The 25,617-nt window shown below is 34.0% G+C and overlaps 1 protein-coding gene across 1 annotated transcript in view; it reads right to left on the reverse strand.

Annotated features, from left to right (window-relative positions):
* Positions 1–25,617, reverse strand: part of LOC137925583 (KH domain-containing, RNA-binding, signal transduction-associated protein 2-like) — a 42,540-nt gene that overhangs the window by 11,574 nt on the left and 5,349 nt on the right. Inside the window, exons 2-6 of the mRNA XM_068769045.1 lie at positions 13,669–13,695; positions 4,537–4,634; positions 3,615–3,731; positions 1,961–2,107; positions 17–166 (exon numbers count right to left, since the gene is read on the reverse strand). Of these exons, the coding sequence (XP_068625146.1) occupies positions 17–166; positions 1,961–2,107; positions 3,615–3,731; positions 4,537–4,634; positions 13,669–13,695 (539 nt within the window). The remainder of the gene's footprint in view (positions 1–16; positions 167–1,960; positions 2,108–3,614; positions 3,732–4,536; positions 4,635–13,668; positions 13,696–25,617) is intronic.

Genomic DNA, 25,617 nt, shown 5'->3' on the forward strand with positions numbered 1-25,617 from the left:
CTTTTAAATAACATACCCTCTGCTTCGTGACAGCGTCCCTCAGAGGCAGTGTCTCCTCACTGCCACTCCTCGAAGAGTCTGGAGGCGTTAATCTTCTCTGCTCGTTCTGCGACGACAGAATCTGCATTTCCAGCATCTGTTCTTGTCTAATATCATCATTGTAATCCTATTGAAAAAAAAAAATAATTTCGAATACACTTAAATTTGATAATAAATCAAATATTGATTTAATTGTCATATTTCTTTCTTTTTTAGCCGATGATAGCCTATAAAAGGTATAGGCCTCCCCCAAACATCAACTTTTACTATATCAGTTCAACTAGTGGGAGACAACGACTTGAACTATATTAAGCAACTCGCGCACCTTCGATCCCTTAGCGTTAAGAGTAAAAGAGAACATCATTAAAGATAGAAAATGGGAATTATGTAAGGCTTTATTGGATAAAAGCGCACGCGGGGACGGAGAGGAATGAGAGAGCTTATCAACTGGTCAAGGACTCGGCCCTGAAGTGCAAAAGAAGACCAGCTTATGTGGAATGCACCATATCATTCGTCAAGCGACAGCTTAGGCTGGAAATGCTTGACAAATGGCATCGAAGGTATGTGGAAGGTGCGACGGCATCATCAACGCGGAAACTCTTCCCGGACGCCATCGCAGCCTTTCGCGTGATCCGCAGCATCGGGGCGGACGCGTCTTGGTCGAGCTCTTCACGGGGAATGCGAGGTTCTCTGAGTACCTTCACCGGCTCAAACTCAGGGAGCACCTCTCGTGCTTCTGTGAACTGGGTGTGAACTAGACCGTAATCCACCTGATTGCTGACAACCCCGCATTCGGGAGAGCCCAAATCGAGACCAAATACCGAGTAGGTATAAAGATTGAGGAGGCGAGATTTGCCTCCATAATAGCAGATGAAGAAAGCAGAACAACCTTCTTCAGTTTCTGCAGGAAGGTCGTAGAAAATACCATAGAAAGAAATATAACTTAGTTTAAAACGGTCGGCTAATAGTACATAATAATAATAAATATTATAATTGTATTAGTAAATAAAATACTAAATGAAAAAAACTGAAGATATACTATACTATAGAAATGTAAATATAAAAATTCTAAGTAAAAATGTAATACAATGTAACAATAAAATAGACCTAGACAGTAGTAACTGAGTATAGGATGGAAGGTGACGAATAGAAGGAATAGAGATAAATGAAAAATGAGCGAAAGAAGAGACAAGACACTGTAAAATGAAAAGAGAACTGAGAAAATTGTTACCCTAACAAAACCCTGTTGACAACAAAATATGGGGTGGAATGAGAGAGAAAAAATGCGGGGCCAAATTAAAAAAACCCTAATTTTATGGAATCAGGCGTTATCTCTCGGAAGTCCATCCTAAGTAAGAAAAGGACCAATATTTAGCCACTTCCGCACATGCAGTCGTTTGACCTCTATGTTTGGCACTAATCGGTGTAACATAACCCCTGAAGATGCCCCGTGGAGGGATGCAACACGTGTTGAGTAATTTGGTGGTGGCGGTTGTGTGATTCGCATCGTTTGCCGCATACGCATTTATCAGCGGGCAGGCGGGCGGTGCATTTCATTGCACGACTACCACTGCATGTGCGGAAGTGGCTAAATATTGGTCCTTTTCTTACTTAGGATGGACTTCCGCAAGGTAAAGCCTGATTCCATTAAATAATTGTATAGACATTTCTCACCTAATAAAGTATATAATTACTCCATAACATAAAGTTTTTTCAGGGATGGTTGAATCTATTTTAGTGAAACTGAAATATCTAGACAGAAATCCAGGCAGGCTATCTTTAACTCGGCTTTGTTATACGGATTACAAAGGTCAAAAAACACAGGAAAGGAAAAAAACCCACTCCGCGTCCGTGGCCCCAGCTGCCATCAAGTAGTACCTACAATACTATAAATAAATTGACAAATATAAAAATAACTTACGGGCACTAAAAACCTTCTTAACTCAGCCAAGGCGTACGCGATACGCGCATGCGCCTCAGCAGGTGTGGCGAAGGCACTAATTTCTACATGCAACTCGTCTGACAGGTGCGCGAACTTTGGATCACCCGAAACACGAAGCTCCTCCTCCTGGACAACAAATCACGAGTTATCTTAAAAACTGAACATCGTTAGGGCGTCTTTCTAACAGATTGGGAGACTTAAATGTGAAATTAAAACAAAGGCATGGACGCTAATGTCTGTGGAATATTGTTTTTAATAACAAAAAAAATATAGGTAAGTTCAAAGTTATAAAACCATTGTCTTGAACCGTTATAAAATTCTTCAATAGAGAAATAATAAATTATTACAAATTATTTATTATGATACAAAATATGTGTAAAATTATTATTGAAAATGATGTCAGTGGTGATATATAATAATAAAACAAATTGCTTTCTGGTTGCGAGTATTGACTAGGCGTTTTCATACACTAATATCCAAGCGTTTTGAATACCGTCCAATCGATAAGCGGTAGCGATTTCAAGATATGTTTTTTTGTCAAAATAATTGATTATTATTACTAATCTTATAAATTTTACACACTTATATATATTTTATTAAACATATTAATCTTATTACTAGCTGTCCTCTGCGCGATGCGAATACTAAATAAAAAGTTTGCATTAATTGTTACCACGTTATATGAAATTCATTTGAATGACAGTGGCGCCATCTGTCAAAATTAAATCATACCAACTTAGAAACCTTTGTGGTGTTATGCACAATAACTTTTCTAAAGATCATCACGTTTTCAAATGCAGCTTTATAAAGGATAGACAAACATTCATTTATAAATGTAAAGAAACTAGTTTCTTTAATAATTTTATTTTGTATTGTACCGCGCTTATTTAATGTCGGTAAAGCAGCGGCTGTTTAACCTTGACACTTCATAGATGGCGCTGTTAAGATTGGCGTTACGATGGCGTCCATTTCGGTCGCCGGTCGGTAAAGCAGTTGGTATTTGAGATGTCAAGTGATAATTTAAAATATAAAAGAATAAAGTTATAAAAAGGAATCTCCAATTATAATAATAACTTTAAATATCGTTTTTCTGTTTTTAGAACAACGCATTATTGTTTTTTTTTATATATTCTGCTTCTTCTTGAAGTGCCTCTCCAACTAGTGGAGGTTGGCTATCAGCTTCCTGCTCTCTTCCTTATTTTTGGTTCTGCGTAATAGCTCAGCGGCGCTGGCGATTCCGGTCCACTCTCTAATGTTACGATGTTTTTATATATACACAACTTAAAGAGCTTTGTAAATTTGTGTTTAAAGAAAAATTCATTAAACAAATATCTCAAAGAGTAGAACTAATGCCCCAGAGGCATGTTTGTTGGCAAGATCGTGAGAGAACAGAGTTTATTAGCTGTTGCAAAAAAAAAACCTAACACATGGAAACAAAACAAAAAAAAATGAATTAAAAAATTCTAATTTTGAATTCCATCCATGCTTTAGTTGACTCAACAGAAATATTCAGAGAAGAGAAATTGTAACAAAATGGTTCGAACTTGTAACCCAAAAAAACACTTTTTTTTATTTAACACTTATTTTTATTGTAACTAAAATAATTATTAAACTAGAATATTAAAAAAAATACCTTTTGTCGGTCTTTCATTGATCCACGACCTAGAACCGCCATTTTGCACATCGTGTCTTCTTGAAGCCTCTTCAGAGAGTTTCCTTTTGGACCCAGGAGTTTTCCGACGAAGTTAAACTGTTGAATATTAATATATATATATATATATATATATATTGAATGTAAGGATTAAATTTACCGTTCCATATTAGATACATCTATATGGGTATAATTGCAGGAACAAAATCTAAAAATGATACATTGTAAGTTATTATAAATATTCTGATTCTGGAAATGTGGTGCTGGAGACGGATGCTATGAAAGTAAGAAAAGGACCAATATATAGCTACTTCCGAACATGCAGTCGTAGTCGTGCAATAAAGTGCATCGCCCGCCAGACCGCTGATAAATGCGCGTGCGGTAAACAATGCGAATTACACAACTACCACAGTTAAATATAGGCGTAAAAGGAATATGTTTAGTCTTATTGACATCATCATATGGAACGTGGAACATATACCTTCCTTATTGTTTACTCTATCGTTTTCTATTCTAACAACCTCAACAAAGTCGTCTGATCATTGATGTATATGTATAATATTCTATGTATAAATTATATAATATAATATATTATTATAATATTACAGAAGAACTCTTATACTTGATATATTTTCATAATACAAATATTTCTCTAGAATATTAGGAGCAGTGGTGTAATATTTTGTTATTAAAAATATCTTATAAATTTTCTGTAAAAAACGTGAATTTAATGTTTCAGATAAAGTACACATGCACTTATAACTGATACGCACACATGTATAGTCCTAGTACACGAGCACCGAAAATGTACTTGACACGCCTTAAATATGTACATCGAGTTAAATAACGACTTTACTGTATAGAGATAGAGTTGAAATTCGATTGAGGTGGGGTGGCTACTCACTTTAGGGTGGTCACGCACTGGCACCACAACACGGACGCACACTTTCACGGGCTTGTCGCGCGTGATGTCCAACATTCTTCGCTCGCCACGCCATTCACCTGTTCGAAATTTAAAATAGAATGTTATTTTCATCAATGTCTAAATATTAATATCAGTAAATGCTAGCAATGGAGCGCTTGGACAATCATTCACCCTTTTCCCTCCTTTTTTTTAAATATTTATGTAAATTATATTATTAAAAACTTTTTCGTAACACAGGGGCATAAAAACGTGGTCTCTAAACTTCACAACAATAATCGGGATTTATCTTCACAGCTGAAATTATAAAATTAACAATAATGATGATGTAATAACATTGCGTACTCAGGAAACACTGACCCCTAACCATCCTTCTTTTTTAAATATATTCGAATATATTAATATGCTTTTTTCACTGTAACACACACACACATACATACATGTGTTTATGTATACATTTTTAAATATGTGTATATTTCTAGGCACCTAATATTTAGTGTCTAATAGTAAAATAACAAAAGAAATGTAAATAAATAAAGTAAAATAACATAACGACATTACAGTAGGAAAAAGTTAACAAAATTTGGATTGTAATACTTTCCATATTAATTATTGTGTAATATCTATCCCTACATACTTCGTAGAAATTTAAAAGTCTGTTGCATTTCAATAAAAACTAATGTTTCATATTTCAGGGTGTCTTCATATATGATGATTGGAAATATAATTTAGCTACACCAGAAGTACACATGAGTAATACATTAAAAGTTACCGTATATACAATGCTTCTATAATGTGTTCCTTTATAGGTGACAGGCACTAGTCGGTGTAACATGACTCCTGAAGATGCCCCGTGGAGGGGTGAAACACGTGTTGAGTGATTTGGTGGTGGCGGTTGTGTAATTGGCATTGTTTACCGCATACGTATTTATCAGCGGGCTGACGGGCGATGCACTTTGTTGCACGACTATGACTGCATGTGCGGAAGTGGCTAAATATTGGTCCTTTTTTTACTCAGGATAGACTCCGCAAGGTAACGCCTGATTCCATTAAATAACAAACTTTTTTTGTCTACCATTGTTCGCAAACCTTGGTACTAACCGCATCCATGCCGCGTGTGTTTTACTGTGATTCAGACAATCGACGATAAAGAATAGATATAAACTGTGCGTCGAAAGTGTGTCGGATAATGCTACAACGAGAATCAAGATCCGCGCCGCTCTCAGGACTCTAAGAATTTATGCTGATATCGATACGGATATTTTTTGGCTCTTAATTTCTATTGACTCTTTTTATTCTCTTTTCCTGTTGTAATAAACTGACGGTACATAGTATTTCATACCGTGTAATTTATACAACCGCCCCGCTAATATGGTACATTTAAATATTTAATGGAATAAGGCGTTACCTTGTGGAAGTCTATCCTAAGTAAGAAAAGAACCAATGTTTAGCCACTTCCGCACATGCAGTGGTAGTCGCGCAACAAAGTGCACCGCCCGCCAGCCCGCTGATAAATGCGTATGCGGCAAATAATGCGAATTACACAACTGCCACTGTTAAATCACTCAACACCTGTTTCACCCCTCCACGGAGCATCTTCAGTTCACTTCAGGAGTTATGTTACACCGATTAGTGCCAAACACAGAGTCTCTGTGTCGGAAGTGGCTAAATATTGGTCTTTTTCTTACAGTACACTTATACCGCGAAAATAATCTCCACCCGCATTACATTAATATGGCTGAATGTTGACATCGGAACATGAATGGAAAAGGGTAAGAAAGTACGCAGAAAAAGAAGGATATGTTCTGTGATAAAACCGAGCGATGTGTTCAAAAGTCAAAGTCACTTTATCAAGTGATGACGTCATACATATTTGACGTAACACTCTGAATGCACTCCGCCATGAAAATATATAAGAGGTGAGCATTAGCATTTGAAATGTCTCGCCGGAGCACTCCCTTCCAGATGTTTGAATTATTCAAGGCCCACCATCAAATTATACGGGCGTCGAAAACCGTTCCGTACATTAGCCCTGGTCACGGTATATTTTCCGTAATTTAATACTTATTCATATGTTTAGAGTTGATTTTGGCATAAATTATTTTATATACATACCTATAGCTGTACAAATATACAGTACTCGGCGATAAATATTGCACATCGACTTTTTGAAAGGTACAATCGGCTTATTTCGGCTTCGTAGAGCGTTATCTCTGTCGCACGAAATACAACGACCGACAAAACGTCACATAGTAGTGTGAAGAGATAGTGATTTATATATGTGTGTGTGTGTATATATATATATATACACATATATGACAATGCTACACTTTTTAAGTGTAAGCTAGCTCTAATTGAAATATGAAAAATAGAATTAAGTTTACTATAATTAATCCAGAGTAAAGAAATATAAGGAAGACCTTCGTAAGCGTATAGAGGCTTTCGAAATGTGGACATATAGACGCATTCTGTCCATAAGCTGGACTCAGAAGGTGACCAACGTCGAAGTTCTGAAACGAATCGGCCATATACGCGCACTAATGCTCACAGTAAAACAAAGGAAAATCACTTACTTGGGACACGTTCTTCGACACCAACGATACAATCTCCTTCAACTTATCATGATGGGAAAGGTCGCTGGTAAAAGGAAGGTTGGTAGGAGAAAGAAGTCGTGGCTTCGTAACATTAGAGAGTGGACCGGAATCGCCAGCGCTGCTGAGCTATTACGCAGAACCAAAAATAAGGAAGAGAGCAGGAAGCTGATAGCCAACCTCCACTAGTTGGAGAGGCACTTCAAGAAGAAGAAAAGAAATATATAAAAATTAGTCAATAGGTATATAAATTGCCAAATGCAATACTCGTACATTAAAAAAGTATGGGTGTCTGGTCGTGAAGATCTAAACCAAATGACATAAAAGGAATAAGAAATCCCGTACGATTTCACGCAAATCGTTTCGGCCATTGAAAGTTTGAATTTATTGCTTACATCTGGAACTGACGGCAGACATTAGCGAATTTATTCATAAATCGAATGTATACTATTGTTTATTTACAAAAGATTTATAAAAACCTGCATAAATTAATAAATAAATTATGTGGCGCATTAAAAATTGCAAGTTTTGGTAACTAACACCTTTTTGCATATTTATGTAATAAAAAGTGACTTTCCAAAAATATATATCTAAAAAAAATCACAAAGATTCACGTAACTATCTAACTAAAATTGAGATAGAAGATTATTAAAAAAGTGAGTTTTCTTATATTTAGCATAAAAATACATATATAATCTTTTTTCATGTGTATATATACAATGTAAAGGAACTAGTTTGTTTAATAATTCCATTTAATATTACGCCGCGCTTATGTAATGTTGGTAAAGCAGTGTCTGTTTAACCTTTACACTTTATAGAAACACTTCATAGATGGCGCTGTTAGTAATGGTGTTATGATGGCGTCTATTGCGATCGCCGGTCGGTAAAGCAGTTGGTATTTAAGATGTCAAAGTGATAATTTATAATATTGCAGAATAAACATTTAAAAAGGAATCCACAATTATAATATAACTTTAAATATCGTTTCTCTGGTTTTAGAACATCGCTTTATTGTTTTTGTTAAACATATATCGCAATGGACGCCATCTTAACAGTCCATTGCGATCGCCGGTCGATAAAGCAGTTGGTATTTTTGTAATGTCAAAGTGAAACGACATTTAAATTGTCGTCTCTCTGTTTTCAGAACAACGCATTATTGTTTTTTAAAGCATACACCTATATAGGTGCATGCTTAAAATTAATATTATATTAGTCGAGAGAAATTGTTTTATAAGTATGTGTATATATTTATGTATATATAAATCTTCAGATGCTGTCATAATAAACAAAATATTAGTCAGTTAGTAGTTAACAAATCCAGTTAAAGTTAACTGAATAATGGAACAAGCGACTCTAAAACTGCTAACTGATTTCTCTTGCATTCATCTTCTATTTATACTCACAAATATATACATATATAAGTGTATATTTTTATACATATATAAACATTTATATGGATGTATGTATGTATTTGTGTTTACTTTCCTTTTGTTTTGATTATTTTCCAATAACAATAACATCGCATCGCCTTTAAACGTTAGCGCGCATTACATTGAACCTCATGCTAGTCATTTAACCAATGCGATACATAGAAACGCCTCGACTTATTACCGTAACGCGAAACAGCCGAACGCGTAAACTTTATTCGAAGTAAAATTACAGCAATAAAGAGCAACTGTGCGTCGCATTAGCTGAGGCGTAGCAGGAGTGACGTCACGGAACAGCTTCCGCCCGGCCGCCTCGCTAGATGGCGTTCGAAACGCCTTTTTAGCGTGCAACCGAACGTGGCGCGATTTTACGACCACCGCTAATATACGTGAAGTTATTCCCGAATCTGTTCGTTGTTATATTTCTTTAATGTAAATTTCGTGATTTGAAAATTAGATTAATATATTGTTTTGATAAGGAAATACTTATGTTTTATACTTTAGCAGTGGACTTGGTTATTTTTTTTAGTAGCCTCCGATTTTTATTTGGGAACAGGGATTTGTGAAAGCAATAATAATTACAGAATTCTTTTTTATTATTTTTAAACGGTTTTATTTAGTTCGACCCGTACGGAATTTATTTGTTTATTTATTTGGGTCAAAATTAGAAATTGAAATTTAAGCACCTTCCCGTTGTCAGATTGATCTGAAATTTGGTACACACATTTAATTTAGTTGACAATACAATATAATAAAATCAATAACATTATAAATTTAAGATGGCTGCCGATACAAAATGGCGGGTTACGTATTTTTTCTTAACCCCCTCAATATGGGTACTAGTAAAACACGATGATTATGTCAAAATTTAAAATTCAAGATGGACGCCGTTCCAATATGGCGGACTAGGTACATGTTTTTCTACAACCCCCACAATATGGGTATCAAAAAACCGTTTAACTAAAAGTTTTTTAAATGTTTTTATTCATTCTTTTACGTATACACCAACACCCGCTTTGCGTCGTTTCGTCTTGCGTTTTTTTCGAAATTGCGTCGCTTTTTAATTAGTACTAATTTTCACTGTGCGTCGTTAGATTTTCGAGGTTGCGTTGTTTTTGGGTTTGAGTCTTTAATTTATTTTTTTGAAAAAAAAAATTTTCTAATATATGGCAACACTTTTGTTTCTAATTGCGCCATGCCATCAAAATTCGGGGATTCCCTTTCTAACTAATAATCAACGCAATTTGAATACAGTTTTATTTTCACTTTGTTTTGCTATTTTAAAGAGCTCAGTTTCAATTACGTAGTGTGTTGTAATGTAGTGTATTGTGCTTTTATTTAAAAGAGAATAATAAATGTATATAAAAATGTGACGTGTTGTTTCTGATTACAAAAAGGTAAATATTATTTCAATTTATTTATTGGCAGAGTTATATTAATTTTGTTTTTTAAATGTTTACTTTATTCAATTTTCTTTTTAAAAAGTAGTATTTTCGTGACCCTGGAACCTATCATCGATCTTTACATGGTTTGCTATAGATAATCTTAATTCACTTTGCGGCGTTTCAATTTGCGTCGTGTTTTTTTGGAACTTAACCACGACGTAAAGTGAGGTATTGGTGTATGCTATTACATTGTATTTATTTTCTTTTCATCACCTTTCAATCTAGGTTTAAACTAGTATTACATTTTATATGCTTTCTGAAAATTTTCTTCGGTTCCTATATTTATATTTTGTTAACACTTTTTTTAATTTATTTGTTCTTACATTGTTTAACCCAACATTTAAAGCCTTAGTTCTTGCCGTTAATTCTTTAACAACCTTCTGAACCACAGAGAAGTTGAGGATGGGTATCTTATTTTGTAATTCCACCATGGTGTGATGTTGTCTTATGGTTGCTTTTCAACCAAAGGATTTCCAAATTGATATCTCTGAAACATGTTACGTTATTTTTTAAATTTAAATACAACAGGCCAATAACATCTGGCAGTAAAGTCTACATGTATAGATAATAAAAAATAATTATTTTAAGTAATTTATTTAATATTATTATTTTTCAAACCATTGATTTTTAGATAGAGCATGCCACACATTTATCCCTTTAAAGTTTTGACACTTATTTCAAATAAAAGCAGAGACAATGTCGTTTTTTAATCTGTTTTTTTTTTAAATTATAAACCAAACAATCGTGAATATATAAGTGTACAGAACATTTATACATTAGCAACAACCTTACACAAGGCGATTTGAAATAGGTCTAAAATCATTGAAGCTTTGATACTTTTTCTAATCATCCTGTATAAAGACATCGACAATGTTGTTATAATATCGCATATATGAACTCTTTTTTATTAAAAAAAAAACAATAAAGTTCAAATTTACATACTCTGTGTGAAAAATAAAAAAAATACCAGGAGATATATTTCATATTTGGAACATATTCTCTATATGTATTTAAAACAATTGATACAAAAGGCAATAAAATTTAATGATATTAAATCTGTATTATACGCTATCAGCGTTGAACTTCAATGAAAGCCTTACATCGAGGCTCTTGCAATCAGGTTTAGTGCTGCAGATTAAGCCGTTAGGAAGATAAAACCTTTCTCTGATATTGAAACAGCTAGGATAATGTATTTTAGTTATTTCGACACCATTACGTCCTATAGATTGATGCTTTGGGGTAGATGTGCGGATATTGAAAATATATTTGTTTTGCAATTTGAGTGCCCGAACTAATAACGGCTTTGGGTCGCGAATCTCCTTGAGAAATCGGTTTAAACAGGTCAATATTCCTACAGTGGCCTCACTATATATTTATGATAATATTTTGTACGTTTACGTTTACATTTTTTACGTTATTACGTTTTTTATGGTATCTAGGCTGCACCATAACGGATGACAACACCAGAGAAGAGGAGATCGATATCCGTATCCAGAACTCGCTGAGATGCAGTGCAGCACTTCACAAGGTTCTAGTGTCTAAGCTCCTAAGCAGAAGTACAAAAGTCCGTATCTACAAAACCGTAATACGACCAATGTTGATGTATGGCTGTGAAGCTTGGACGCTAACTTTGAAAGAAGAACAAAAACTGCTAGTGACGGAACGCAAAATCATGCGGAAGATCTTGGGACCAGCGAGAAATCAGGACGGATCTTGGAGGCTCCGAAAGAATGCTGAAATTCAGACTATAGTAGCACAGCCAAATATCATTGGCGAATATAAAGCTCAACGAATCCGCTGGCTTGGTCACTTGGAGCGAATGGGATTCGATCGGAGCGTGAAGGTAGCGTACCTGGAAAAACCGAGGGGTCGAAGACCAGTGGGTAGACCCAGGTATCGCTGGATCGATCGCGTTGGAAAGAATTGCGCGAATTGAATGTCAGCCAATGGCAGACGATGGCGCAAGATAGAGGAAAGTGGAAGTCTCTCGCTTCGGAGGCCAAGACCCACTTTGGGTCACTGAGCTAGCGGAGTAGTAGTAGTAGTATTTTGTACGTTTACAATAATTATAATAAATTAAAAGAAATAGACCTCCATAGTGTATTTACAAGGTGCCGTGATAAACTGTCTGCACCAAAATTTCGACTGCAAAAATTTTCTAATTCATTTCTAATATACGGCATCAGATTTTTTTAGATTAAGTGTTGCAAAATATAGTTGGACTACCATTAACAAAATTCAAAAAGCACATTAAAATATATTGACGTAAAAAGCATATTATTCAATAAACGAATATCTAAATGACTCGCAGCTGTCTTTTAGTACTGTGCCAAGATACGTAGCATAGAGGAGGCTTTTGTCTTTCACCGAGAGTCTATAGCCTGGAACGATGATAGCACTAAAAAGTATAAGAGCATTGTTTTTTAATAACTTTTTGAAATACTTTGTATAAATTTCCATAGAGATTTCTAGATTATTCTAGAAGAAAAACAGAAGCGTTGGTTCTTAAGAACCTTAGGCTGGTAAATTGTATATGTATTAATTTGTGTTAAACTTTATTAAAAGATGTGTTGTTGCGAAGTTTCTTCCTGATTTTTCTACACAACTATAACAAACAACAATAAAACAATTAATAAGAGTTCTGTTGATAGTTATTAAGTTCTAATATAGAATAAATGAATTATATTTTATCTTACCTTTTAAACATAAAATCTGACGATAGCATATGAAACATACTGTCTTAATTTATCATCATTTCTATAGCATATCCACTCCAAGATATTCATCATCTATATTCATTGCCAATAGGAGCCTATATCCGTATACATACGATATTAACAAAGCTTAAAGAATTCTCCACCAATACTTCTGTTTTTATTCTAGAATAATCTAAAAAACTCTATGAAAATTTATACCAAGTATTTCAAAAAGTAATTAAAAAATACTTCTTATATACTTTTTAGTGCTATCATCGTTCCAGGCTATAGACTCCCAGTGAAAGACAAAAGCCTCCTCCATGCTTTCTTCCGGAACGTGTCTTGGCACGGTACTAAAAGATAGCTGCGAGTTCCATAGAAAATTCGGCTGGTCCTCCTAAAGTATCTAAGACAACCCTGCTGGAATTTAAGTGAATGTGAATCCCTCATAGTCCTGTTCTTCCACCACAGGGCGTGTATTTTGTTCCTCTAGAAAATTTCCTCCTCGATACTAAAATAAAAGGTCTCCTTAAAAGATATCTATGTGGAGATACACCATAATGGCTGTTGACAATTGCAGTAGAACACTACTGCCAATCCCCTGGAAATTTGTAAATTATATAAGATTGTCTCTCAGGAATCGAACACGCAGCTTCTCAAGTGTCAGTCATTTTAATGCAATAAATAAGTAATAAAAATACCAATATTTAGCCACTTCCGCACATGCAGTGGTAGTCGTGAACACAGAGTCTGTGTTTGGCACTAATCGGTGTAACACAACTCCTGGGGATGCCCCGTGGAGGGGTGAAGCACGTGTTGAGTGTTTTAACGGTGGCAGTTGTGATTCGTATTGTTTGCCGCATACGCATTTATCAGCGGGCTGGCGGGCGGTGCACTTTGTTGCACGACTACCACTGCATGTGCGGAAGTGGCTAAATATTGGTCTTTTTCTTACTTAGGATGGACTTCCGCAAGGTAACGCCTGATTCCATTAAATAATGCAATAAATGTTATATTTAACTACAACAACACTTTAAATTTTGATATACTAATGATAAAAGAGCTAATTCATTTATGTGTCATCACAGATGAAGCGATAGTCATATAAAAACCCTCATCAATCAAACGACTTAAGATAACACGACGACAAAACTGACATATTTAATATAGATAGTTAAATTCCTTACGACGCTGTACACAGGTTCCTATGTAACCTAAATTTTTCTTTCCTTTTTTTCTTTTATATTACTAATTTTATTTTAATTAATTTCATACTCATGTTTCGCCCTGCTCAACGTCTTTCATTATCTATTATAATTTCCTTTACAATATCTTTCATTACATATCATTTCTTTCCGTACATCGTCTCACTTCCTTCGCCTTCCATGGTTCTACAATTTTATATTTGTTATTTTTATTTATTTTTTAGCTATACTAATTATATTATTACTATTTATATCGCACTTAATTAACATTTATAATATCACAGCTATTTTATCACTCTTGTTTATTATTTTAATTAATCTCGTTCTTTTATTTATTTATTATTTTTATTGCTTTTATTATTTTAACTATTACATCACATGTCTTTACGCACCAATGGGACCTGTTGCTACTTAAGTAAGAAAAGGACCAATATTTAGCCACTTCCGCACATGCAGTGGTAGTCGTGCAACAAAGTGCACCGCCCGTCAGCCCGCTGATAAATGCGTATGCGGCAAACAATGCGAATTATAAAACTGCCACGGTTAAATCACTCAGGTGTGTGATTGCTATTTATTTAGATATATTTCAAATTAAAGTTTTTATTGGGGAAATAATGTTTACAAGTCATAACAACATTTCAACATTATCATCATATTTTCAGATGTATGATGTCCACCACGAGACAAAGATATGGTATTAATCTGGAAGGTACCTAAATCCATCATCTTCGACCAACTTTATCAAGATCATTTGTCCAGCATTTGATTGGAGGTTCTATGTCATTCAAATCTAGTGTAAGTAAAGGGACATCACAATCTCAGGTAACAACTTTTTTTACTTATATTTTTTATTTACATTTTTCTTATTTCTTTTTTCACAAGATCTTTCATACTTTTTCTTACCTTACATGCTTCATATATTCCATTTCTTTGGTATTCTTCTGCTCTTTTCACACATCTAAAATATCACTGTCTAGTAGAATTTAACAAAGCAAGACGAAAGGTTTAAATTTCAAAATTGGAATGTAAAATATTTTAATGAACTGGAGATGAAGACTAAGTAAGAAAAGAATAAAAGAGAATGCGACGAATAAGAGAAAGGCGTGTAGATAATGTAAAGGATGAGAATGAAAATAAAAAAAATATTTAGTACATATTTACCTGCTTACATAAGACAGAGGAATATAGGAGATGTCCCCTAAAATTCACTGTATATTTTATCAGGGGACCAGAAAGTAATGTCGCTTTCTTAAGTTAAATTCACACGACTACATTTTTAAAGTCTTTATTTCTAATTAACAATATATTCACCTTCGTTATCAACAACCTTTTGCCGTCTAGTATACAAAATCAATGCCGGAATGCTAAAATACGACATTATTTTTTGGTCCTCCTAACTACATTTATTTTTATTTATCGCTGTATTTTTTATTTGTTTATTTTTATTATACCTCTTTTATTTTGATAGGTTCACTATTTTTATTTTTAATCTGTATTTTTATTAAGTCAGATTTTTATTACCCATACGTATTTTAATTTTTATTTATTCTTATCTCATCTTTTATAATAGCACTGGAATATTTTGGAAGTGTTGGTCGACTCTGTTCGTCGTCTACAAAGAAGGCGTTGTCTGGTGCTGCACTGGTTCAACATTATAATGCTTCTAAATTCAAAACTATTCTAAATATTCTGCTATAACTAAAAAAATATATTTCAAGGCTTCATCCTGAACATTTTCAATTATTGAAATATCGTATATATATATCTCGTTACGAAACATTCGTGCAACAATTGCGAAGTAAATTATTCCAGAGCTATAAATTCGAAGTCGACACGGGCGCCGCGAATTCAGGTGCTTGAAAATATCACAGCCTGCTTATTAAGTGGTGAATAAATCTCAACCAGATGTTGTGCTTACGGGTTCTAGCGAACGCAGTTACGTTAAAATTAATATCAGATGTTCTCTCAATGTTAAACTTGTTTTAAGTAGAACAAAGGCTATAGTTTATTTAAAACGAGACTTGTTTAATTCATATAATATAAATGACTGTAAGAGGATATTTTGTGTGAAGTATGTTAGGATAGAGAAAGTCCAGAACACCTACTCTCTTTTCACATATAGCGTTCATGTAATTTCAGTACAATATGCCTTTTCTCATATTACTTTTTAGTCGTCATTTTTTAAAAGTAAACAATAAGCTATCACCGAATTAGAATGTTGATTTGCTGTAAAAACAGATCAGAAATTTAACAGACGCTCTTTTTAATTGAAATTTAACAATTTTTGATATACACTTTACAGTATTAATCCTGCAATTAAGTCAACATAAAGATATTTCACAGATATTAGCTTCCATCTTCATTCTTTACTTTTAAAAATATATTTCGCTTATCTAATTTGTAATAAGTAATAATTTACAAACGAAATAAGTAACCAATTATAGTACTTTATATTTTGGTATAACAGAATCTGTGTTTGGCACTTGGTGTACTCGTAACATAAGTCCTGAAGATTCCCCGTGGAGGGTTGAAGCACGTGTTGAGTGAATTAACGGTGGTAGTTGTGTAATTCGCATTGTTTGCCGCATACGCATTTATCAGCGGGCTGGCGGAAGGTGCACTTTGTTGCACGACTACCACTGCATGTGCGGAAGTGGCTAAATATTAGTCCTTTACTTACTTAGGATGGACTTCCGCAAGGTATAGCCTGATGATGATTTTATTTATTATTATTTTATATATGTTGTTATATGTTAAAATAAATGTCTAAGATAATAATTTAAATTTCGAATGGCGTCAAATAATTTAATGATTTTAAATATTTTACCCATAGCCTAGAGTTTCAATTTTGATACCAATCTTTTGAATCGAATGTTCACATTACTATTAGTTTTTTTTTATAGGTTGGCTGTACGTATTTTACTGTTGTATAATATTCTTTCCAACGAAATTAAAAAAAAAAGTCTATTTTTCCTTTCATCTAGACTCTCAAACAAACACAGTAATATTTAAAAAAAAAAATCACTTTCGTAAATCAGGCTATTAAGGGTTAATTATAGATGAAATAAATAAGATGGGGGTTGCGTGTCGATTTATGGGTGTGGCCTATGTTCTGCAATTAAAGTAATTAGCGTGTTACATTAAAACAAACGTGAAGAGAAAATAAACTAGAAATGAAGACATTTTAGTACAATGACGTAACATTAAGCGAAACAAAAGGAATCCATCAAACGCCAGGTGACGCATTTCAAAACACATTCCGTCCAGCCGTTCCGTCTGTAGCTCATATAAAACATTTTTAATATCTTTACGTACGTGCTGAGATTTTACTAGATTTCTTGTACAGTTGTTTGTGGTTTTGGAGTACTTTTTATACTTTATGACAATGTTCATAGTTTTTATTACCTTATTTACTTTGACGGCGCAACGTACCAACATTAGATTTATCGAAGAACTAGACATAAAAGAGAGGTTGTCGTGAACTGTGTGATGAATCCACTACCAATGAATACCACTGCATGTGCGGAAGTGGCTAAATATTGGTCCTTTTCTTACTTAGGATGGACTTCCGCAAAATAACGTCTGATTCCATTAAATAGTGTGATGAATCCTCAAGTTTTTTGGACATATCACCCGTAATGAGGACTCAAAGGTACGTTCAAAATGTAAGGCAAGCGATCTCGTCGACGCTCTCCAAGAAGATGGACAAACATCATCAAAACTGTCACTGATAAGTCTGTGAATTACAATGATGAAATTACTCTTACTCCGCCAAACACGGAGCTATGTAGCGAGTAGTGAAACCATCAGGGATACCATCACCGAGGAATAAAAATAAAAAATTAACTTCGTGCGTTTTAAAATATATAAAAAATGATTTTATTTTCCTTTATTCACGTTATATAACTTATGAAAAACCATTGATTTCATTTAAATTTTCTAATACTTTCTAGAAGGTTTAAAGAAATAATTGAAGATCATGCAGAAGTTCGACGTGAACTTCGCGCGTTCAAAAAATCGGTCTGAACTCGGAACAATCACGTTTGACAGGTAACCTTCTTTAAATTTATATTTCAATTTTATATCTGCATATGCAAATTTTTATAAATCATAAAATAAATATATTTATTAAACATTTAATCATTAAATAAAGTGATCAGTCTGAAATATGTTATATTAATTTTCTGTAGGAATGTTATAAAAACTTTTTACTGTAAACTGTAGAAAATATATACATTAATTGCATGATAGTTAAAAAAAAGTACAATGGGCGGTCTTATCACACGCGACAAATTTCAGACAACCATAGTATGAAAACAGTAGAAGTATAAATAAAGGGTAGTTAACGTGTACATATAGACAAACATACATACATATAAATACTCATGCATATGTCATATGTACTTATTATAAATAAATAAAATATTTTAAACACATTGATTGATTGGTAATAGTGTTAATGCTTCAAAAGTTTTTGTTAAAACAAGACATATATTCAAACATTTAAAGCATTTATACCTTTAATAAATCATCCTGTGTACAGAATTGTTAAACAGATCAGTAAATGTGATAATACTCAAGTTTTTGTCTCTTTTCGAACTGATTGAGCCATCTCAATTTCTTTATCGGTCTATTAGGCGAAGGCAAAAGTTTCATCCATAGATTCATCACCTCCATTCCATAGATTCAGCCTTTCCTCCCGAACGGTTGCACTTGCGATGAGCCCCTTCTACTGCCATTTCAGATCAGCAATTCTTCAAGCTACGTCAGTTATATATATATATGATAGTGTAATTCATGTATATATATAGCCCTATTTAAGTATGTTTATAGGTAACTATGTATAGCATATGTTGATATAACTAACTGATTGAGCCATCTCCATTCCTTTATCGAACTACTATGCGCAGGCAAAAGTTTCATCCATACGTTGTTGACATACCCAAAAGTCGAACTAAACGGTTTGACAGCTCGTTTTTGGTGAGAGTCGCCAAGATTTGGAACGACCTGTCTGTTTCTATTTTTCTGATGAGTTAAACTCTGGAGCCTTTAAGAGTAGAGTGAACAGGTTACTTTTGGGCGTGTAACACTTTCGTCTTCATCTACACTTTCCATCAGGTGAGATGGAAGACAAACGCCTATTCCATTACGACTATATAAAGAAAATATACAAGACTTATAGATGATTCGAGTAAATGCGAACTACTATATTTGTGCATTGTACACCATCCATCTTTTTTTTTCAGGAAAAATTCAATTATTGTTACATTTCATTTTTCTTTATATTATTATCTTCAACGCGAAAATGCACTTTTTTTTCAAAATATCGAACGTAAAAATCCAAAGACTTTTATTCTACTTTTGGTATTTTTCACGCGGATAGCGTCACGGAACTCGCCACGGACACGTCTTAACCGCTCGAGTGCTGCACGCGATATGAACATTACGTTCCATTTTTAAAATTAAATTTTCGTTAATAGATTTTTTTTGTAATCTTCTCTACATCTGTTGATTATGTTGTAAAGTTATAAAAGACAATTTGAACCGAAATGACATAAGCATAATTAATCATTTTAGTTACTCTACCAATTATATACGCATGCCAATTCAGCATCTTAAGTCATTGTTAAGCTATCCAAGTAATTAAGTTGAATTGAGACGCACGCCTCGTTCCATTTAATTAAGACCGATCTGTCAGAGACATAATCTATGATTTAACATATTATTGCTGCCACAGTCCAAAATATAACATATGAGCATATAAGAGAACATTTTACATAAATGAATTACCAAAATATTTTTATCGTAGTATAACATATAGTATGATTGGTATTAGGTATATAAGTTTCAAGGGGAAAATACATATTTCTAATCACCTGTAAAAAATGATCGCTCTGAAATATATATTATTTTATTTTTTATAAAATGCTACTTGCCGGTACTTTTTAACAGTACAAAGTCCGCAGGGACAGAGAGTAAATAATAATTAAATTTTAAATCTAGTAATTGTAATTTTGAAAACACTTTTTATTACTATATTATCATTATTAATATATATAATACAGTGCAGTAGTATATCAGCGGTCGAGGACTGAAACTTGCGATCGTATGTCGCGAATTCGATAACTGGAATGTAATCTTACATATACACTTTGTGCATTAATTGTATCATATCTAATAGATTTAGGCGTTACCTCGCTGAAGTCCATCCTAACTAAGAAAGGGACTAATATATAGCTACTTCCATGCTAAACACAACTACCACCATTAATCTACTCTACACGTGTTTCACTCCTCCACGGGGCATCCTCAGGAGATTTTAGACCGACCAGTGCCAAACACCGAGTCACACTCGCATTGTTTGCCGCATGCGCATTTATCAGCGGGCTGGCGGGCGGTGCAATTCATTGCACGACTACTGCTGCATAGCGGAAGTAGCTATATATAAGTCCCTTTCTTAGTTAATTGTATCAGATTGCAACGCTCAGAGAAAAATTTCTAGATGGACAGCAGCATCCTCTGTACCATAATACAACACTGCAGTAATAAACCCACCCGCTAAGTGTGGCGATTATGGTATATCACTAGATATTTTTGGTGGGGGCCTATACCTTGTAGTGGGTGTCTACCGTAATTTCTTAGGGTATGCAAAAAATTTTTAACACAAATAATAAAAGAAATAAGAATTAAAACATATAAAAAAATAAAAATAATGGTTAATAACAGCAATAGTACATAAATTAAATTCCGTAAAGTAAAATAAAAATAGATATTGTAAAAACTGAGTAATGAAGCGATTGATGAAAAGCATCGAAAAAGATGGAAAATGAAATGATAGGGAGATGATAGATGAAATGGAGGAAGTAAGGAAAAGAATGAAATATCTTAAGACGCATGGAAGACGAGCGCGAAAATAAAATAACGAATGTGGATAAATTAATTTAAAAAAAATCCCTATTCCCTAGTTAGTAATAAAAATTTTCGATAAAACTTTTTATTTGAAGATCGCACTATCATATTATGACGCTACTGCATAAATTTGTATTCCAGAATTGCGGTTCTAAAGAATCGAATCGGCGACCTACGATCGCAAGTCTTAATCCTCTACCGCTGTACCACCACATCTCGCTTCATATAACATATAATTTTAAATAAATTTACTATACCACATAATGATAGTGCAATTGACCGAAGTGCAACTTATTTATAGGTACTGTATTTAGCACAATTGTATTTCAGTCGTCCTATAATAGATAACACCATCTATAAATCACCAGTGTATTGGTAATGATCCAATGAGTTGCTAGTTTTATTTGTTTACAATGTTATAGAGATGTATACTAGCGTATGTTTAGTTAAAAGATAAACTGAACTGTATTTGAAATAAATACATTTAAAAAACTTTTAAGTTAAACGATTTTTTGATACCCATATTGTGGTGGTTGTAGAAAAATATGTACCTAGTCCGCCATATTGGAACGGCGTCCATCTTGAATTTTAAATTTTGACATAATCATCGTGTTTTACAAGTGTAGCCCTTTCATTTGATACCCATATTGAGGGGGTTAAGGAAAAATATGTAATCCGCCATTTTGTATCGGCGACCATCTTAGATTTATAATGTTATTGATTTTATTACATTGTATTGTCATCTAAATTAAATGTGTGTAACAAATTTCAGATCAATCTTACAACGGGAAGGTGCTTAAATTTCAATTTCTAATTTTGATCCAAATAAATTCCGTACGGGTCGAACTAAATAAAACCGTTTAAATACAGGTGAGTTTATCTTAAAAATCTTAAACACAATACAATTAAAACCTCATTGGTACTTGACGGCTCGCTGTCACTCGTGATTAATACTGTGTGTTCTGCAGAATGCGCTGGATCTTTGATCCCTGTTTGGTAATGTTTTTCTTTGTTTTGTTACTGTTTGACTTTGATTCATTAAATGTTCTCAGTGAGATAGTTATAAGGTAACAATTGTAACTAATTTTATATTTCTAACTTTGTACTATCTTACTGCATTTTGTTACTGTTTATCTCTAATAAAGTAAATAAAAAAAAAAACAGATTAAAAAAGGCATTATGCATAGAAACTCAGAACTTTATAAATACTTTCATAGAATCAGGCGTTACCTCGCGGAAGTCCATCCTAAGTAAGAAAAGGACCAATATATTTAGCCACTTCCGCACATGCAGTCGTAGTCGTGCAACAAACGCCAGCCCGCCAGCCCGATTAAACTCTGTGTTGGGCACTAATCGGTGTAACATAACTCCTGAAGATGCCCCGTGGAGGGGTGAAACACGTGTTGAGTAATTTGGTGGTGGCGGTTGTGTGATTCGCATTGTTTGCCGCATTCGCATTTATCAGCGGGCTGGCGGGCGGTGCATTTTATTGCATGACTACAACTGCATGTGCGGAAGTGGCTAAATATTGGTCCTTTTCCTATTTATAAATACCGGTTATAAATATTGGTTTAAATCTAAATTGAATAAGTGCCCTAGCGTATTATATTGACAAATAGATTTCGAGGATATTTTAGCTGAATCCATGTCTTAGTTGGAATAGATTCGGTTGGAGCCGCGCAGTGAGGCAAAATCGCGCAAGGACACTTGGAAGGCCGTTTTAAAACTGGTCCAGGGGGACACGTGACGTTGACATTTGATGTATTAGATGTTGAGCTGCTAGCCGGTCAAGGTTTTGTACAGCTTCGAAATTGAGCCCGTATAAACAGAGGTCCACGGACTAAAAATTTTATTTTGATCGTACCTCAGTTACGACGAAGACGTCTACACGGAGAAATATACCCGTGTAGGTGTATAGTGTAGTTAGTGGGGTGTTGAGTAACATTAAACAAACATAAAATAAACTATAAATAAATTAACATAAGCAATAAGCCAATATTTTTAGTGAGAAGGATGAACCTGATGCTGTAATAATATATTATCAACATTTGGCGTCAATTTTGTAAGGGTTAATCTTAAATCTCCTCGGCTAATGATGTCCAGTCTGTGGACGCCCATTTTCATTTCATGGACCCCCAAATTTTTTTTCGCTGACATAAACCCCGTGCAGGTTGTCATAGACCCCTAGGGGTCGATATAGACCACTTTGGGAATCACTGCTCTAGACGTTTCGGAATATTTTTGATGATAAGTAAATTCATCACCTCACACAAAAAACATGTTGCTACAGCACGAAGCGAGGACTACTCGACGGTCGGGAGAGACACGGGCCTCTCCGGACCGCCCTAGCTTGAAGGCAGGTTAGGCGGGCGCGGCCGCCGTGTCATGTGTAGGTGAGTAGTGCATGACATGTGCATCGAGACAGCTGGGGCTCGATGTGAGGCGTGTGTCGTTGATACGCGGGGGGACATGCCTATACGGACTCTATTTATATCGAGCCTGTGCTCATCAGAGAAATCACCATCTGGTCATTTCGGCGAAACTCTCTCGCGCGAGGAGAGAGTTCCACGTATGCACGCTCACGAAAATATTTAAATGTCATTCTTATGTTAAAATACTCTTATATATATATATACTCTTATATATATCTAATATATAAAATTCTCGTGTCACGGTGTTCGAACTTGAACTCCTCTGAAACGGCTTGACTGATTTTTACCAAATTTAATATACGTATTCAGTAGGTCTGAGAATCGGCTACTATCTATTTTCTATACCCCTAAGTGATAAAGGTTGTTCACACTTTCACTTCACGTTCACACGTTCACACAAAATTTTTCATTTTTTAGACAAAATTTTTTTTTGTTTTTATTTTTTTATGATACAGCATACAAGAATACGTACAACCATAAATTTTCACCCCTCTACGATTTTATTTGTAAATTAAAAAATCTATTTTTTTTTTGCAAAACAACGTTTGCGGGATCAGCTAGTATATATATATATATATATATATATATATATATATATATATATATATACAAAGACATCAAATAACATATTATTGTAACATTTGTACCGAAAACCAAGGGATGCATTTCAGTAATTATTTCATAAAATATCATACAAAGTTAAATTATATTCGTAAAGATATCAATATATAAAAATATAAATATTTTTTTATGTGAGGTGATGAATTTACTTATCATCAAAAATATTCCGAAACGTCTAGAGCAGTGATTCCCAAAGACGACCCCTAGGGGTCTATAACAACTTGCAAGGGGTTTACGTCAGCGAAAAAAAATTTGGGGGTCCATGAAATGAAAATGGGGGTCCACAGACTGGACATCATTAGCCGAGAAGATTTAAGATTAACCCTTACAAAATTGACGCCAAATGTTGATAATTTGTTATTAAAGCATTAGGTTCATGGTTCTGACTAAAAATATTGACTTATTGCTTATTTTATTTTATTTATGTTTTATTTATGTTTGTTTAATGTTACGTTTATATTTTTAATATAACAGATACAAAATTTTATTTTGAGTAGTTTTAATTTAAATTCAATTAAAAAATGTGTTTTTACTTTAAGTTTTTAACACTAAACTTCACTACAGTTAGAAATTTACAGGAAATCAATATCAGGTAAGTAGGGGGTCTACCCAACACGGAAAAACATGGCAAGGGGTCTACGACACAAAAAAGTTTAGGGAACTCTGTCATAAACAACAACAAACATCAACAATTAGTAGTAATAATATCCAGCCTAACACTAATACAAGATAATGTAAGAAATTGTATAAGTCAATATTATTATATAGCACTATAGTTCTAGTTTAAGAAAATAGAATAAGAGTGTACTTAATTGTAAAAATATAGAAAAGAAGTAGGGGGTCTACCCAACACGGAAAAACATGGCAAGGGGTCTACGACACAAAAAAGTTTGAGGAACTCTGGTCTAGAGCTTCTGGTTGATCTGCGCGGAAACTTTGAGTGCAAATATTAAACTCCAGTTATACAATGCTAGTATAAATATAAAAGAAATAATAATAATTGAAGGTTGATTAAATGTTGATGAATTTAAGTAATGAAATGCATTGTTAATAGTGTCTATTGATGTCGGAAAGTACAGGCGTGATAGCACAAACGCCGCGCGGAACAAAGCGACTAATAACACGCAATTCCGAACATCTGGTTCCGATAATTACCTATTGAATTTTGTGAATTGTCGGAAATATACGAAAATTTTAAAGCACCTCTTAACGAGCTGCGCTAATTACGCCATTACTATATAATATTCATAGATAGATCTAATTAGATATATTACTTATATTTAACAACATATTATATATTTCAAACCAGCGCCAGTGAAATGTAGTGTCGTGTTGAAAATTAAAAATAATGTATTTAAAAATGAAATTATAAATGTGCATCAATACAAATGAAGCACCTCGAGCGATATGACCATCTCTTATACCATATGAATTGTTTCTTTTTTTCCTCTTTTTATTGTCTATATTGTACAAAAATTGTAAATAAATAATTAATATATATATAATATATAAAGCTTTCCTTCATTCCATACAAATTTATATTAACTTCCTTAGGGTAAAAGTCTACTTAAAAGCTCTCCATTTATCTCTATCTTTAGCAACTTGGAGCCACCCATGACCTGCTGTTGCCATGATCTCGTCAGCCCATCTGGCAGAAGAACTGGCTCTCTGGTACCTTGTGATGGTTGTATGTGGTATGTGTTGATGTTATATTTATTAATGTACTAATAAAATCTT

The sequence above is a fragment of the Battus philenor genome, unplaced genomic scaffold, assembly GCF_028537555.1.
Source record: "Battus philenor isolate CCGP_79_NKW_IND1 unplaced genomic scaffold, ilBatPhil1.0.hap1 SCAF_27, whole genome shotgun sequence".
NCBI classification, from domain to species: Eukaryota; Metazoa; Arthropoda; class Insecta; order Lepidoptera; family Papilionidae; genus Battus; species Battus philenor.